Genomic DNA, 17895 nt, shown 5'->3' on the forward strand with positions numbered 1-17895 from the left:
CGCCCCTTGTTCTGAGATAGAAACAGCAGCTTCGCCTAACAAGAGGTTGGGGCCTAGGTCAACACGGGGTAGATACCCCTCAGTCAGATTGGTATTCTGAACGGGCACCGCGATGACCATGCGAGAACGAGGGGGAACAATATACTTGTTAGTGGGTCGTAGAGAACGAGAAAAAGTGAAAGGCTTAGTCGGAGCACTGAGGAAAACGATTGTTTGTTCTGCATAGGAGATTTCGGCTCTTTCCTGGCTCAGGATGTCGTTGCCAATTATACCCACGCCTTCTATGGGTAATTCCGTGTCCATGACATAGAAAAGGATTGAAGTACCAAACATTTTGAGGCGTACAGTACCCATGGAGAACAAACCTCCCTGGCCAATGCCTTTGATAAGAATGATAGACGAGGAGTCGATAGGAACTGACGATCTTAGAGCTCTGAAACTGATGAGACTCACGTCAGCGCCGGTGTCTAAGAGGAAAGCCTGTTTATTTCCCCGGAGATGGGGGCTTCTAGCGAAAACTCGGGGTCCTGGAGAGATAGCCAGAGACCTTTTCTCCCAGACTTCACGTGTCTTGAAATGAATAGGCCTCACGGGCGTATTTCCCAATACCATAGTGTTGGAATGAAAAGAAATAGTAGCTTGCGCTCTAGCGAAGAAGGGCTCGCCTAAGATGGCGTTAAACGAGCCCAGCGGTGAAGTAGTGACATCAAAATCGATGTTTATTTCTCATAGTTTTAGTTTAACTTTCCCACAGATTGTGACGGGCTGTAATTGTATCTGACCCTGTAAACAATGAATATTGATAAAGTTACGATTCGAGCCTGTATCTAGAAGAATTTTGAGGGGTTTTTCGAAATACTCGTGATTGAAAATGGTGACTACAGGGCCACCTGGGATTATTCAGTACTTTTTTGGAGAGCCAGAACCGTTTTCATTTTTGCAACAGATGTTGGGGGGGGTCAGTTTTGTCTCGCTCGTCGTCGACGTCTCGCTGGAAAAGGGGCGAAAAATAGGTATGGGAGAGGAGTGGGTTGGATAGCAGGTTTGAGAGACGAAGCTAGAGTCTTTATTTGCGTAGATAACGCCTTTATCATCTCCTTGCAAACATCTAAATCAGTGGATGTAGGTTTTCTTGCCGGTGATGCACCGCGACTGTTCGGCGCAGGAGTTCCCTTACTGTCAGAAAAATGTACCTTCTTTGATGCGCTATCTTCGTCCTTGCGTTGTGGTTCTCCACGTTTTGTATCAGACTTGCCATCTTCTACGGATGGAGAATCTCGACTACGGGGAGCGCCAGGCGCGGGAGAGCGAGAAGGGAATCGTCTTCTCGGAGGAAGGGGCGAGAAAGTATAAGCTTTAGGTTCCCCTCGCATTTCCCACTCTCGGTCCCTGTCACGTCTGGAGTAACACTCATCATAGCGTGATATTTTCTCACTGCCGGGATCAGTAGGATGACGATCCTTATCATAGTAGTCCGGATGGCGGCGTGGAGAGTCGGGGCAAAGATGACGAGGATAGTAGTCTTTGGCTCGGGGGTGCATGGCATGCGTACCCCTACGAATACGATCTTTAAGTTGTTCCAGAGTGAGTTTCTTGAGGTCAACGCATTGTTCAATAGAAACCCTTAGACTCTCGGGCAGACTGTAGAAAAGGGTTTTGACTGCGTCCTTGCAAGCTCTCCGGTAGAGGGCTTCGCCGTCCTCTTCTTTATCCTTATAGGTTTCTAGAGCCGTTAACACATCTTGGATTCTATAGTAAAAATCCAGTATAGGTTCCTCTCGGTCACGCATCATTCGATGCAGTTTCGCCATGAGATAACCAATTGGATCCTTGGGTCTATATTCCTTTCTGAGAATTTCGAGTATTTGCTGCACGCCTGCGATCTTCTTATTCTCTAAAAGCCGGCGCGCAGGGCCATGAATACGATTTAGGATGTGTGCAACATAGCTATCTTGGCATTGGTCTGGAACCATGTACAGCCGACGAGTGAGCGCTCTGTCAAACGTTTCGTATGACACCCCGTATCCATTTCCAGAAAATTCAGGTAACGATGAAGCAAAATCTTTCGCGGGGAAGTATGAGCGTTCCAACGGACTTGTGGTGTTAAGTACGCTTTCGTGCATATGATGTTGGGACTGATTCAGTGGTTGTTCGCCCCCTTCACCTTCGTGAAGGTTATCATGCCCCGAAAAGTGGGGGTCTTCATGTGCATCGGTCATGATGGCGGAGATTGAGAAAGTACCAAAGGAGAACAGAAAGGAAGAAACGGAGTATTAGGATACAGAAGCAGGGTTCAAGGTTTAGCAGACAACAGTCGAAATTAAGAATGACACAAAACAAAAAAAACAATAATTAGCTCATAAGATGGAAAAGAAAACAAATAGGTATAAACTTAACAATATCTGAGTAGAATAATTTAACCCAGAACTTTTAATCACTAAACTAAACTTAGCCTAGTGCAGAAAAGAAACTTTCCTCAATGTATTCAATATTTGACGTTCTTGTTTCCTTGCAATTCAATCTTAATACTCAAATAAAATATCAGGGTATTGGCTCGGGCAGGTAGAAAATTTATGGTGGAAAATACAATGGATTGAATCGGCCTGCAAGGTTTTGGGATGTGATGCCCTCCCTCTTTATTGGAGCGCACGACTCTCGCCTACGTTGGCACAGTTTTATAATTGTGAAAATACCCTTGTGGGCTCTTTAAAAAAAATGATTATCGTTATTTAAACCTTGGGAGCTAATAATGAGAACTAGTTGGTTTTAGAGTCTAAATGATATTAAATTGATTTAGAATAAATTGATTTTCTAAGCGTCTAGGTTAGAAGTAAGAAATATCCGAGATAAGTGGTTTATTAATAGTAATTAGTACTAGTTAGAAGCCACAATGTGAGGTTAAATCAACAATAGTAAGGGATAATGTTACAAGTTAGCGTAATAATAATAACGGTTAAACTAAGTAATGACCGATTATATGAACTCAGACGAAATGTCACCGCGAATTTGAAGGGTATATAATTCTTTCTTTTACAATTATGATTTATTGTTAGGTGAATTTTGTAATTTAACCAATCTATGAGTATTGAAAAGGGGAACAACAGGCTTTATCAGTGATAGGAAGTTTGGGTGATACCAGTATTTTCGAATAGCGTAGTTCAAATAGACTCAATTAGCGATGAATCAAAATATTACATTAAGTAATTCCTGTTTTAAGTTGGCTTTACTTGGTGATTCGAAATTAGCTATCTGAGAGAAATTATAAAGTTTTTTTTTTTCCAAAACTTTAGGAGTTTACAAATAACTTAAACCGGAAAAGCAAACAACACAGGGAACAACAACGTTATTGTCAATATGTGAGTGTAGGTTGTATTAATTGTATAGCTGGATAGAATACCTTAATTTCTTTAATTGCTTATTGAGTGGATAAACTGATTACAGGTTTGAAAATAGAAAGGAAAAGAAAAGAAAATTTTATTAACTTTAAACTTCCAGAAAATTTCTGATAAACACGGTTAGGATTGTGAGGACGTTGACCTCTAGGAATTGGTATAAATTTAATAACGTCAATTGATTAAACTAATTATTTAATTTTTATTGCTCGAAGACCTTAATGTTAATTTAGACTAAATAACTACTTGTGATTAACTATTTATTACTTGAAGTATATTTAATTATCAAATAGATACGTATAGCTTACGTAATGTCAGGGCGATAGTTAGTATAGTTCAATTATAACTTAATCTGATTCTATTGTTGGGCTAAATGCCAATAAAATTCTATTAGTTTAAATATCCAAAGGTTTAGGTAAACAGTGTCGTGGTTAATTAACAAAGCACTTCTTTAAATTAATTAATCTACTTAATTAATCTAAAACTTAGTGGTAATTCAAACAAATAATTTTTTTATGATGTACTGTTTATTTAGTTATTAAATTATTTATGCAAGAATAATATTCACCAAATCCAGAAATGTCGAAAATTAAGGCGCGTATAACAAAATAATTAGTAATAATTTTACGTGTTATTTATTCGCAGGAAGCGAATTATAGCGAATTTAAAGGAAAAATGATGGCCGCGAAGGAGGAGTTAAAAGGTGGGCCTCAACGCTATTGCAAGCAGCTGAAAGGCGGGGCCTCGATGCTCGAGCAATTTGTGAGGGGCGGGGCCCGCCTGTTGCACGCTTTATTGATGCTTAGTGACAAATAATTCATGAATTAAACAAAATTTTGGGTGAATGTTGATCAAAAGGGGGTGAGAAAAGGTAATGCAATTAATTTTCAGCAAATTTCTCTTAGATGATTGCAAATTTGGATCACCTTGAGATTGATAGATCGATTTGCAACACTGCAATGGGCGGTACAAATTTATTCCGTCACAAAAACGTGAATTTACAAAAATTAGATACGGGTAAAATCTCAAAAGTAGAACAGAGACATGCAGGGAAGGCTTGCGCACCTTCATGAACCAGTTCTCACCCTTAAAAATTTATTAGTTACCCTTAAATGAGGCTAAACAGTGCCGCGGCGGCGAGAGTTGCTTGATCCGACGGCAATCGTTCGCGCTTAGACGCGCGTCACTCAACGAAACAGATTTACAGGGAAGAAACACGAGAGAAATAAATTTTTATAAATCGACATGATACGTGGGTGTATCCAGGGGTTTCCCCAGAGCGTTGGTGGGGTGGTAGTCACCCTTAATTAATTAAATTTCTGGACTTTTATGCTGACAGAATCTCGATGCCGCTATCCGACGGCAAATGATCGTGGCGCGACAAACTCTTGATGTCGCTAAAATTGATCAAATTATTTAAAATTGACAAATTAAAAATTAAGAAAATTTGTAGGTGAGCGGAAGTACACCTGTCGTCATCTACTAGCGCGTTTCTGCCGAGAAATGCAGCTAATTCATTGCTTTTTATGGTGATTTAGAGGAAAACGTGTGACACGGCGTGAAACTTCTAATCGCGCGACAGAATTCCTCTATCTTTTAATTTTTTTTTTTAATTTAGGGATCGTTCAGAAGGACTCTATCCTTCAGACCTTTTCTTGCAGAATGACTTTTTCTTGGATATCGAGATAAATGTGCACCTTACCTTTTTGTTGATAACTTATCCTACACAGCTACGACCGATTATGGAAAGATTGAACCTGCTGCAGGTTGTCGGGATGTTATCCAGAGAGACACTAATAATTTATTGTACCACAGGTTTTGTCTCGTTATGAAGTTTATTTATTATTTTAATTACACCCAAATTATGTCACTTTTAATAACATAACTAGTATCAATATGTATATATATCTATATATGTTTATAAATGTATGTGTGAAATCTTTTTAACTCATAAACTATTATTAGGTAGGAATATTATTTAAATCACTTGTAGATATTAGTTAGATAAGAAGAGTAATTTATGCGTAATTAAATTGAAGTGGACTGCTCGTTCGACGTCGTTGAGCAAACTGACGTCATAAAATTCTCGCGACGCTAAGTACGCGGGCTGTCTTGACTGATCTCTGGTCAGTGACAAAAAGCCACGATAAAAATTGTTTAGTCTACAGGTAGACTCGGTACTTGATCTAAGTCGCCGGGGGTTTCCAAGAAGACCGGAACGATAAAGCATCGTAAGCGCTTCCGATTTCAGCGTTTTATTTAAAAAGTACTTACAATGTAATTTTTATTCAAATATAGCCTCTACTTTGTAAGGTAACTAAAATAAAGAACTGTTTCTCAGCTTAGTCAGCTTGAGAAACTAAAATTTAAACAAAACGAATTTTTACATTAAGCAAGAGCTTCGGGTTTCTACATGGGAAATGAATTTTCTCACGAGGAAGCGTGAATCTCAATTTCCGTCAAATACAAAAATTATATTGTCAGCGTATCGGTAAATTAAGTATGCGTTTTATTTTAGTTTACCAAGAATAAAACGAAATATGCATATATGAGGAAAAGAAAAAAGAAAAATTGTAAACATGAAGTCGGACATAACACTATTATATGCACTGTACAGATGACAATTCAAAATGTCGATTTAATCTTAAACGTGACGTTAATTGTATAAACTGGTTCATGACTGAGTTAAAAAAAATAGCTGAAACTGTCAAAACTTACCTAGAAAACGTAGTACCAATAAAACCATTAACATCCCAACAGTTAAACGATTTTCGTAATGCAAAAATCTGTCACATTTGTAATAAATCATTTTTACATGATGAAACGGAAGTACGTGATCACTGCCACTCTACAGGCAATTATCGAGGCGCTGCTCATGTTAATTGTAATTCAAATTATGTAATTATTATGTTATTACAAAAACAGTTGATCAGAAAATTTCCCACGAAAAAAGGAAAAAAGAAATATTTGTTACATTACGATTCATTGATCCTTTCCGATTCATGAGCAATAGTATTGAGAAACTTGCATCATTTTTGGATAATAACGAAAAATCAATTACCAAAAGTTTTTATCCCGAGCCAGATAAATTTCAGTTCGTAACTCGTAAAGGTGTTTCCCCATATGAATGTATTGACAGTTGGGAAAAACTTGACAAACGACAACTACCTGACAAAACAAAATTCTATTCGAAACTTAACGATTCGGCCATTTCCGATGACAATTACCAACATGCGCGCCACGTTTGGGATCACTTCCAACTAAACACCCTCGGTGAATATTCAGATTTATATTTAAAAACAGACGTTCTTCTGTTAGCATACATTTTTTAAAATTTTAGGCAAAGTTGTATCTCTACTTATGAGCTTGATCTGTTACATTACTACACTGCACCTGGATTAACTTTTGATGCTATGTTGAAATATACAGAAATCGAACTCGAACTCTTGGACAATGTGGAAATGCTCAATTTCATAGAAAAAGGTATTAGAGAAGAAGCGGCACACTGTTCAAATAGATATGCAAAAGCCAATAACCCGTATATGTGTAATGATTATAACCCCAATGAAAATATATCATATCTCATGTATTTTGATGTAAATAATTTGTATGGAGCAGCGATGAGTGAGTACCTACCAACTGGATCATTTTAATGGGTAAAGGATGACATCAATATTCCTAATATCTGTGAGATAATTAAAAATATCTCCAATGATTCTCCAGTTGGTTACATTTTCAAGGTTGATTTAGAGTAAACTTCCAAACAGCAATAGCAGCAAACTTATGACGACATTATTACCTAAACTTGAATATGTGATTCACTACAGAAATTTGAAACAATGTCTTGATTCAGGAATAATTGTAACCAAAGTCCGTAGGATCCTTAAATTTTATCAATCACTATGGATGAAGAAGTATGTAGATCTGAATATAGATTTACGAAAAAAATCTAAAAATGATTTTGAGAAGAATTTCTATAAATTAATGAATAATGCAGTTTACGGAAAAACAATGGAAAACATTTGGAAGTACAAAGATGTAAAGTTAGTTACACAGTGGGAAGGTCAGTATGGTGCAAACAATCTCATTGCCTCGACAAAATTCCACAGTAGTATAATCTTTGACAATGACATGGTAATAATAGAAATGGAGCGAAAAAATATATATTTCAATAAGCCGATATACGTAGGATTTGTAGTTTTAGATCTTTCAAAAATGTTTATTTATGACTTCCATGACAATTTAATTAAAAGACAATTTACAGACAATCAGGTAAAATTATTATACACAGATACAGATAGTTTGATTTATCAATTTCTCAATGCTGATATTTATGATTGCATCAATGATAGTATATATAAATTTGACACCTCAGACTATTTACCGAATAACCGTTTTAATATTTCATTAGTTAATAAAAAAATTGTAGGTCTTATGAAAGATGAAAATAAAGGTGAAATAATGACGGAATTTATTGGTCTAAAAACCAAAATGTAAACATTCAAAGTTCAAAATAAAAAAAAAAAGACAAACATAAAGCAAAGGGTGTCAAAACTGCAACAATAAAATCTATAACATTCGATAATTACAAAAAATGCTTATTTAATCATGGAAAATTATGTAAAACGAAATATCATATAGTCAGCAAGGAACAGGGAGTACATACAATTAGTAGACAAAAATTAGCATTAAGTTGAATAGACAATAAAAGAGCACAAACAACTGATACACATCCTTGGGGTTATAATTGATATTAAATAGTGTAAATCAATTATTTTAAATATAAGGATTATGTTAAAAAAAAAAATAATTTTGTAAGAAAAAAAATTTATGCAATAAAAAAAAAAAAAAAAATATTATAAATTATTTCCATTAGTTTGTATTGAACTCATCTCCTACAAATAATATGACATCTTCATTCTGACTGGTCTTATTTTTTGAAATTTCTTTTAACATTCGTTTATTAATTTTATCAAGACGATGTAGAATAACATTCTAGCTATAAATTTACATCTTTTATAGGTGTCGAGTTAGTCGTTCTTGAACAATGATAGTGCAAAGACGTATCAAAAAACGAGGTGTTGGTATTGTTAACACACTTATAAACAAATTGCCATTTGAACTTCATATACCAGGATATCATTATTGTGGTCCGGGAACTAAATTGAGGAAGAGATTAGCAGGTGGAGATCCAGGAATCAATCCATTGGACGCTGCTTGTGTAGAACACGACATTGCATATTCGCAAAATCGAGATAACGTTGAAGCTAGAAACGCAGTTGATAGAATACTTGCCGAAAAATCTATGAAACGTGTTTTTGCGAGAGACGCAGATATTGCTGAACGAATTGCTGCTTTAGGAATTTCCAACGTCATGAAAGTTAAATCAAAATTGGGAATGGGTTTGAAAGAAAAAAACAAAAAGGACAAGGGAGTTAAACATTTGCGAAAAGTTGTTAATTCAGCAAAGCTTATGTTAAATTCCAGTTCAGATCCTATTAAATCTGCATTAGCTGCTGCACGAAAGACTGTTCGCGATGCAGGTGGAAAGAAAAAAATCAAAGTTCCACGTATTATACCAATGCCGCCAAAAGTGGAAGGTATTTTACCTCTTATACCTCTATTTGCAGGTTTAAGTGCAGTTGGTGCTGTAGCAGGTGGCGCTACTGGCATTGCGAAAGCAATTAATGATGCTAGAGACGCCAAACGTTAATTAGAAGAAGCTAAACGACATAACGAGAAAATGGAAGCAATAGATTTGGGTAAAGGTCTCTGTCTAAAACCGCACGAGGGAGGATTAGAATTGTATTTAAAACCAGAGAAAAAAAAACATTTAAATTTACCTCATCGTCCACTGACGGATATTGAACTTCAAAAATATGCAAAGATCATGAAAATACCCTTTTTTCGTGGTGTTTTTATGCGAAATAATCTTCCAAAATCTTCACCGTGGAAAAATGAATCACTAACTATTAATCTCGATGATAAAACTGGACCTAGAACTCATTGGATGGCACATAAAACACGTGGTAATAAAGTTATATATTATGACAGTTTTGGCAATTTGCAGCCACCACATGAGCTTATGAAATATCGTAATGTTAATAAAATACTGTACAATCATGAAAAACATCAACATTACAGTACAGATAATTGCGGACACTTGTGTTTGAAATTTTTAAGTAGAAAAGTATAACAGAAATATGCACTTTTCAATAAGCATCAGTCATGGATGATTCACTCACATTAACACTAACTGGACAAACGTCCATTCTAAAAGGGTTTTATTTTCCACCAATTGAATTATCATCATCTAAAAAATATACTCTAGGACTTGTGGAATTGTTAACCTTCAATTCCATTCCAAATATTGATAGCGGCAATAGTAAATTTTATTATACACTCAATGGTGAAGATAAAAGTATTAAAATACCCACAGGAAGCTATGAAATTGAAGACATTGAAAATTATCTGAAGAAAGCTGATACTCAATTATCAGTTTCTATTAAGCCCAATAATAACGAACTACACAGTGAAGTTTGCAGTAAAAATGCAACAATAAATTTCAAACCGCATGATTCTATGGTAGTTCATTGTGCTTTAGTCTTTAGATATAAGATCATTGAAGTTCTATCAAACGTCATTTATCTTCCAATCACCGTACAAACAATACATAATTTACAACTGCGCATTGTTGATCATGACGGTCAATTGGTAAATTTACGTGGTGAAACTGTAGCAATACGTTTACCTTTGAAATCAGTCACGTGATGGGAATTGTTTATAAACCAATAGTAGAGGGAAGCTATAAAACTAACATATGATGCCTGAATTCCATCAGTCATCGAAGAAAACTCAAACGATTAACTTATTGAAATCGATTCTTCCTACAAAGTCTGGGACTGAAAATACGCAAAAGTGCAACAAAATTAAAGTGAAGTGTGTTGTCTTGCATGTCTTTTACCATAGAAGAACAAAAATTAGCAATAAGCAAAGGTGTCATAATTGATAAGTCTATTGCACACATTGAGGTGCATGCTCATCAACCATATAGATCTACAACATATAATAATAATAATAAGATACATATCTCAGTTCAACATCAAGATTTATGTCTGTTGCCAAGCAAAAGTTTCGTTCATATTATGGAGAAATTTATAAAATCTAACGGAAATGCAGTAGCAGCAACATCAAGATTCGTTAATATGGCCGTATGCTATTTATATGAAGAAATACGATATGAATTGAATGGTGTTGAGATTGATCGAAATAAAAATGTTGGTCTTACAAGTCTCATAGAGGGATATCTATCTCTTCATCCAGCTCAAAAAAATTATTTAGATAATGCAGGTTGGGTAACTGATAATGAAAGATTATTCAATAATAATGGATACTTTGATGTTTCGATACCGTTACATATGCTATTTGTTTGATTTGCTGAAGATTATCATCGCATAATTGTTAATGCCAAACATGAATTAATACTTACTCGTTCAAATACCGATCTTAATGCAATTGTACAAGCTACAGCGGAACTTGAAGAGACGATCACGCTCATTAAAATTAAATGGATTATTCCTTATGTCATTGTTGCAGACATAAAAAAAGTAGAATTGTTAAGAAACATTGCAATAGACCCACCGATTCCAGTGAGTTTTAGATCATGGGAATTATATGAATATTCAATGCTGCCGAACACAACCAAACACGTATTGGTCGTAAAAACATCAACTCAATTGGAAAAGCCCCGCTATGTTATATTAGGATTTCAAACTGCACGCAAAAATGATGCTACAAAAGATGCAAGTCATTTCAATCGTTGTGATTTAAGAGATGTAAAACTTTTCCTCAATTCACAATGCTATCCATACGGCAACATGAATCTTGACATAAGTCACAATCAATTTGCCTCATGATATAATATGTATAAAGATTTCCAAACATCATATTATGATAAAGAAGCAGAACCTCTACTCACGAAAAAAAAAATTTATAGATATAGCACCACTCGTTGTAATTGATTGTTCCAAAAGAAATGAAATCAGGACCAATTGATGTTCGACTGGAATTTGAATCATCAAAATCTTTTCCTCATAACACATCAGCCTATTGTTTGATCTTACATGATCGAATAATAGAGTATAAACCTTTAAGTGCGCAAATGAGAAAACTAACATAAAGTATTGTAAAAAATATGTATATTATATAATTATAATTATATTACTCATGCATTGATCAAATTTTTTTTTGCTATAAAGAAATTGTGTACACGAAATAGATTACTGTTTTCATTCATTTATTTTCAGAAAAACCCAATAGTCGGTAACACAAATTTGAGAGAATATTGATACATTGACAAAACTTTGAAAATCAGTTATTTTTTGCTGATAGTAAAATTTTAATCGCGGTTGGTAAAAAATCGGTATTATCATTAAAGATAATTTATCGAGGTCCGTAAAAAAAATCACAATTAATTGCTGCCGACAATTAATCGTCAAAAAGTTATCGCAATCGGTATTATCGCTAAAGATAACTTATCGAGGACAGTAAAAATCGATATTATCACTGTCGATAACCTATCGCAGTCGGTAAGTCGATAACCTATCGTTGAAGTTATAGTGGTCGGTAATTAGTGCGGATCAGAACCCACTTTTTTGACTTGGCCGGTTTTGCAGAGTGATCCAGAACCGGCCCTGCTCATCTACTGTTGTGAAGTTTGTAATCAGAAGAATTAAAAAGGTTTTGTTAGATGTGTTATAACGAAAAATAAAAAACAATTTTTCAGACATAATTTATGTCATTTCATTCATGCAATCGATTTTTCTCAATTATACAGGATTAATAATAATATTATATTTTTCTACCATTTGGAATTTGTAATTAAAATTTCTGTCTCGAGCTGCTTCTTCCCATCATCCTTATCTGGCTGCTCTGTAAGCATAAATCCATGTGTGCATTACGTGTATTTTCGGTTGAAGATTAAATTGAACAGATTATCGTTTCATCATAATCATTTTCTTATTTGTCCACTCAAAGGTTTGTAATCAACTGTTCGATCATGGATGATCAAGCAGTATGCTGACGTATTATCGGGTATAGATTGTAGATTCAAATTCGATTCGCACATCAACAGGTCCAGATTTTAATGATTCATTTTGTTTTGAACAATCGATGACAATCAAAGGTGCTTCGCCGATAAATTGTTCCTTTGTGAGAAGAGGTCGTGAATCGTTGGGATAATATGATTCTTGGAAATTTTTGTACATATCATATAATAATAGAATCTTCTGAAATGACTGGAATCTTTTATTGCATGATTTTTTCGTGCTGTTTGAAATGCTAGTATGACATATCTTGGTTTCTCAAATTGTGTTGATGTTTTCACCATCCATCTGCACTCACTGTAGCTTGTACTATTGCGTTTAGATCGGTGCTTGAGCGTGTTAAAACAAGTTCGTACTTAACATTAACAATAATACGATGATAATCTTCAGCGAATCCCAATAGCATATTTAATGGCAATAAAATGACAAAGTATCATTTGTTATCAATTAGCTGTTCATCATTGACAATCCAGCCTGTATTATCTAAATAATTTAATTGACCTGGATGGAGTGATAGATATCCTTTATTACGCATGATTTACACCAGGATTACCACGTTTTAATTGTTTCTATAATTTTGTTCTGGGTCCACAATACTTATATCCAGAAATATGTAACTCAAATGGCAATTTATTTATGATAGTATTGATTAAGCCGGGGCCACGTCTGTACTGTGTCATGACCCAAGCCATACTGAAATTATGTTTATAACAGACAAGTATATATACTCTGGCTCTTTAGTTAACATGAAGATGAATTTCGAGCAACAAAGAACTCAATTACCGTTGTCGAACTTCGCCACAATCTGCAAAAACTCAATGTCATGGTAATTTATTACCGAGTGGGGTTAGCGGCGTGGAATGTGGGCCCTTAAATGGCGGTAAAACAAAAGCTCACTTAGCTCTTATTGTACACCCAAATGGATTACGATTCGAAAAAATATATTTATATTCAAAATCCATACATCAGCTAATACATAATTTTTTACAAAAATTACTTGAACCTGTAGAAGGTATGGGTTTTCTTTCTATTGATAAACATGAAGAAGTTATGAAACTTGCGCAAGCAAAACCAAATTCACTAGTGATATTTGATGATGTGGCATGCAAGAAATAAGATAATATGCATGCTTATTCTTGTATGGGACGACACAAAAATGTAGATAGTTTTTATTTCTGTAAAACTTATACACGCATTCCCAAACATCTGGTGCAAGATAATACAAATTTTCTTGTGCTTTTTCGATAACATGATATAAATTTAAAGCATATTTATGATGATCATGTAAACACCAATATGTCATTTTCTGACTTTTGAGAACTTTGTTTCAAATGTTGGAATAATAAGTATGGATTCGTCGTTATCGAAAAAGATAGAGAAATCAATTGTGGACGTTATAGAGAAGGATTTGATTGCTTTATGCATATATAAATTGGACAACAATAAGAGAAGAAAAAAACATATGCGTCACAGACATTAAAGTGTTGGTATGAAAATAAGAAAAATGCAGAATCAAGCTGATATTTTGCATCAAATTGCAAAAGCGAGTGATGCAATACGACGTAAACATAAAATCGCTGAACATGGACGGGAAATAACTCGACAAGCTATGAACGAAATGTTTAAACGCTTCGTAACTCCTTCACAACAATTAGTGGATAAAACACCGATGAAAACACGAAAATATGATGTGAAAAAGGAAATCTAATCAAAAAAAATTCCATAGAAGGAGCTACAAGCTTTCAAACAACACGTGATGATACGATTGATTATGATGTGGATAATAGTGCAATAACTGATGATGAATCTTTCACTAATGCTCCTTATCAATGTACGCCGATAAAAGAGTTACCTGCAGTATCATATTTGAAGAAATTCGATTAAAAACATCAAGTGAAGGAATAAGATACATAGTTCGGTGTAAGAAAATTAAAAAATAAACTGATGATTGGTAACTCTGAAGCAAGATTCGATGATAAATTTGTTTACGTTAGTAATGTAAAATATAAAAGTACTTCTGGTCTCTTATAATTGCTTTTTTGGAATCGTCTTATCAAAATACTACAGCATAAAGTGACGAAAAAACTCATGGGCAAATTCTAAATAGCCCTTTTGCCCATTCTGAACATTATCACTCTGATAAAAATCTTCGAGAGAATAAATATTCAGAAAAATATCATAATATTATCAGCAAATATTTACTGAAAAGTGGTAAAGGTTTGCCGCAATATATGATAAATCATAATCGACCACTCGACTATGTTTATTGGGATGATCCCAATGAACTTGTTGAACGATTGCATATACTTGTTTTATCACGTTCTGCTGGTAATTTTAGCCATAATCATGTCAATTATTGAGGAATTACGTGATGCTAGAATTATCTATTATTCAGATGCTTAATATCATCACTCATTGATCAATTGTCTCTTGAAGAGTGAGGATGAGTAGACATTTTTGGACATCAGTGGGACAATGCTTCACGAAAAAGTGCTGTCCGCAGTTCACCTGGTAATAGATTTAAATTAACAATCAATAAACAATATGATATCAATAATAAAAGATTGGGACATACCGAGATTTTAAAACAGCTGGAGTAGAATGTTCAGAAAAAATTGAAAGGAAGACCTAAAGCTTTGTTGCTATGAACAAGAAAAAAAACAAAATCTAGAAGAGCTTCATAGATCAGTGAGAAGAAATTATCAACGACTACATGTGGATATACGTGGTCTTGATGAGACTTGACAAGCTGATCTTGTTGATATAACTGCATATAAATCCTACAATGAAGGATATCACTTTTTATTGAAAGTTATTGATATTTTCCCTAAATACGCTTAGACTATACCAAAGAAACTAAAAATGGTAAAGATGTCACTGCTGCAATGATGACTATTTTAATCGAAAAAAGAGTTCTGAAGCATTTACACGTTGATAGAGGTAAAGAGTTTTATAATAAGGATTTTGAAGGACCTATAAAACAGTATAACATCAAAGTGTACTGAACATTCAGCAATCTCAAAGCATCAATTTGTGAAAGATTTAATCGAATCGATTTAAAAACAAAATGTGGAAAGAATTCACCTTCAACGGAAATTATAAATGGATTGATCTGCTACCGAAACTTTTATCAACATATAACAATACTAAACATTGTACAATTAAGATGAAACTCATTGATGTGACTTCAGCCAATAAGAAGCAACTAATTGATACTATTTATAAGAAACTCAAAGTTGTGAAAATAAAAAAGAAGAAAGATAAGTTTAAAATTCGTGATAGAGTTCCAATAAGTAAATATGAAAATGTATTTGAGAGAGGCTACACTCCTAACTGGACCACTGAAATTTTTACCATCAGCAAAGTTGAAAATACTCATTCAGTGACTCATAAATTAACCGACTATCAGAACTAACCAATAAAAGGCGGTTTTTAGAAAAATGAATGAATTAGAGTCCAATATCCTGATGTATATCAGGTTGAAAAAGTTCTGAAAAAACGTGAAAATCAAGCATATGTAAAGTAGTTGGGGTTCAGCAATGAACAAAATAGTTGGATAAATTAAAATGATATATAGTTTGTTTGAAAAACTAAACTTGTAATTATAACAAAAACTTATAATTATGACTATAAGAAACTCATAATTATCAGATAAATTATAATAATGATAATATAACTTATGAAAGATCAATTAGAACTTATGAAATGATAATTATAAATTATAACGATGATAATTGAGCTATGAATATTGTTACTTATAACTATGGCAATCGAGCTATGACAATTGTAACTTATGAATATAAAATTTATAACTCATAACTTTAATATTTTATAACTTGTAATTGTTTTAATAAAAATATAAAAATTATGAGAATTGCAAAACCTATATAAATTGCCTTCTCAAACATAACTTCAGGTCCTTTCATTTCAATAATAACAATATCATCATCAAAATAATGCTGCTATGGAAATTAGATTGAGATATAGGAGTTTGTGCGCCCTATCTTCCTTCCCATTCTGTAATTAATTTAATATCTCGATAATTACGCACATTTTCTATCGTTTTGCATGAGTTTAGAAAAGTTTTCTTCAAAATAATTTTTAGCCTGTTCTCTTATATTTGTATTCAAATCTATGTATTATTTTAACTAAGCTGGTTGTTTAAAGTGTAGAACTCTATAAATTTTTGTAATTTTTAAACCAAGTATAATACATTGTTGTAAATTTGTATAGTATATTACATATTCATTCTTTGGCAATAAAGTCGTCATCAGCTTTTTACATTTACTATCTGATGATTGCCAATGTTCAGAGCATAATGGTAAATCTTTATGATGTTCATGTAATGATTGTGGATAATCTAGGTCTACTTCAAAAATATAGCCAAAAGAAGAATTTTTAGGAATATTTAAAATTAAATTATTAATATTTTTATTCAAATCAAAATTATCAGTAACCCACTGGAAGGAAACAGTCGGTAAATATTTACTCATTGCAGCACCATAAAGATTATTTACATCAAAATATTAGATATGATTCATCTTTGTTTTGATTAAATTTATCTCCCATGTAATGATTATTATTATTATTATTTGCATATTTATTACTACATTGAGATACGCTACCTCTAATACCTTTTTCAATAAAATGTAACATCTCAACATCCTCTAAAGGATCAAGTTTTATTTCAGTATATTTTAACATAGCATCAAAAGTTAGACCAGGTGCAGTCAAATAATGTAATGGATCTAAATTGTACACAGTTAGGCAATTTATACGAAAATTTTCAAAGATATCTGCTAAAAGGAAAATATCAATTTTTAAAATAAATCTGAATATTCATCCAGAGTTTGAAACTGTAACTTATCCCACACAGTAAGTGCATGTTGATAGTCATCATCTGAGATATTTTTATCATTCAATTTTGAATAAAAGGCTGATTGTGAAGGGAGCTGAGTCTTATTAAATTTATCCCAATCATCTATATATTCATATGGGAAGACGCCTTTTTTTACTACTAATTTAAATTCATCAAGATCATTATAGAACTTTTTAGTAATATTTTTATTATCATCATCTAGAAACGATGATAATTTATCAATGCTACTTGCTATAAATCTAAAAGAATCTATGAATTGTAATTTAATTGCTATTCCACGAGGTCTTTTTTTATTGTTATTATTTGTACAAAAGTATTCTCTACCAACTGTCTCTGTAATAGTTATATATTTTTATTTGTTCACTGACAACAAACTAATATTTCCTTCAAACGAATTTGCCAATTCTTTAATTAAAAAATAGGAATCATAGCCTGAAAGGTTGTGAAAAACCACTGAAATTTTATGAGACAATTAATAATTCAAATTGCATTTATTGTGTGCAGAGCCTCGATAATTACC

At 33.5% G+C, this 17895-nt stretch overlaps 1 protein-coding gene across 1 annotated transcript; it reads left to right on the top strand.

The window, feature by feature from the left end:
- The first annotated feature begins 15563 nt into the window (after positions 1-15563).
- LOC118065904 (uncharacterized) lies at positions 15564-15911 on the top strand. Its single transcript, XM_035081538.1, has one exon. The coding sequence runs from the start codon at positions 15564-15566 to the stop codon at positions 15909-15911; it is 348 nt and encodes a 115-aa protein (XP_034937429.1).
- Positions 15912-17895: the final 1984 nt, after the last annotated feature.

Source organism: Chelonus insularis, unplaced genomic scaffold, assembly GCF_013357705.1.
Source record: "Chelonus insularis isolate UGA/USDA-ARS -01 unplaced genomic scaffold, ASM1335770v1 contig_10_pilon, whole genome shotgun sequence".
In the NCBI taxonomy this organism is placed as follows: Eukaryota; Metazoa; Arthropoda; class Insecta; order Hymenoptera; family Braconidae; genus Chelonus; species Chelonus insularis.

Bases quoted from the DNA above. Each gene is read 5' to 3' on its own strand.
- LOC118065904 (XM_035081538.1), top strand. From the start codon at position 15,564: ATGTGGAAAGAATTCACCTTCAACGGAAATTATAAATGGATTGATCTG.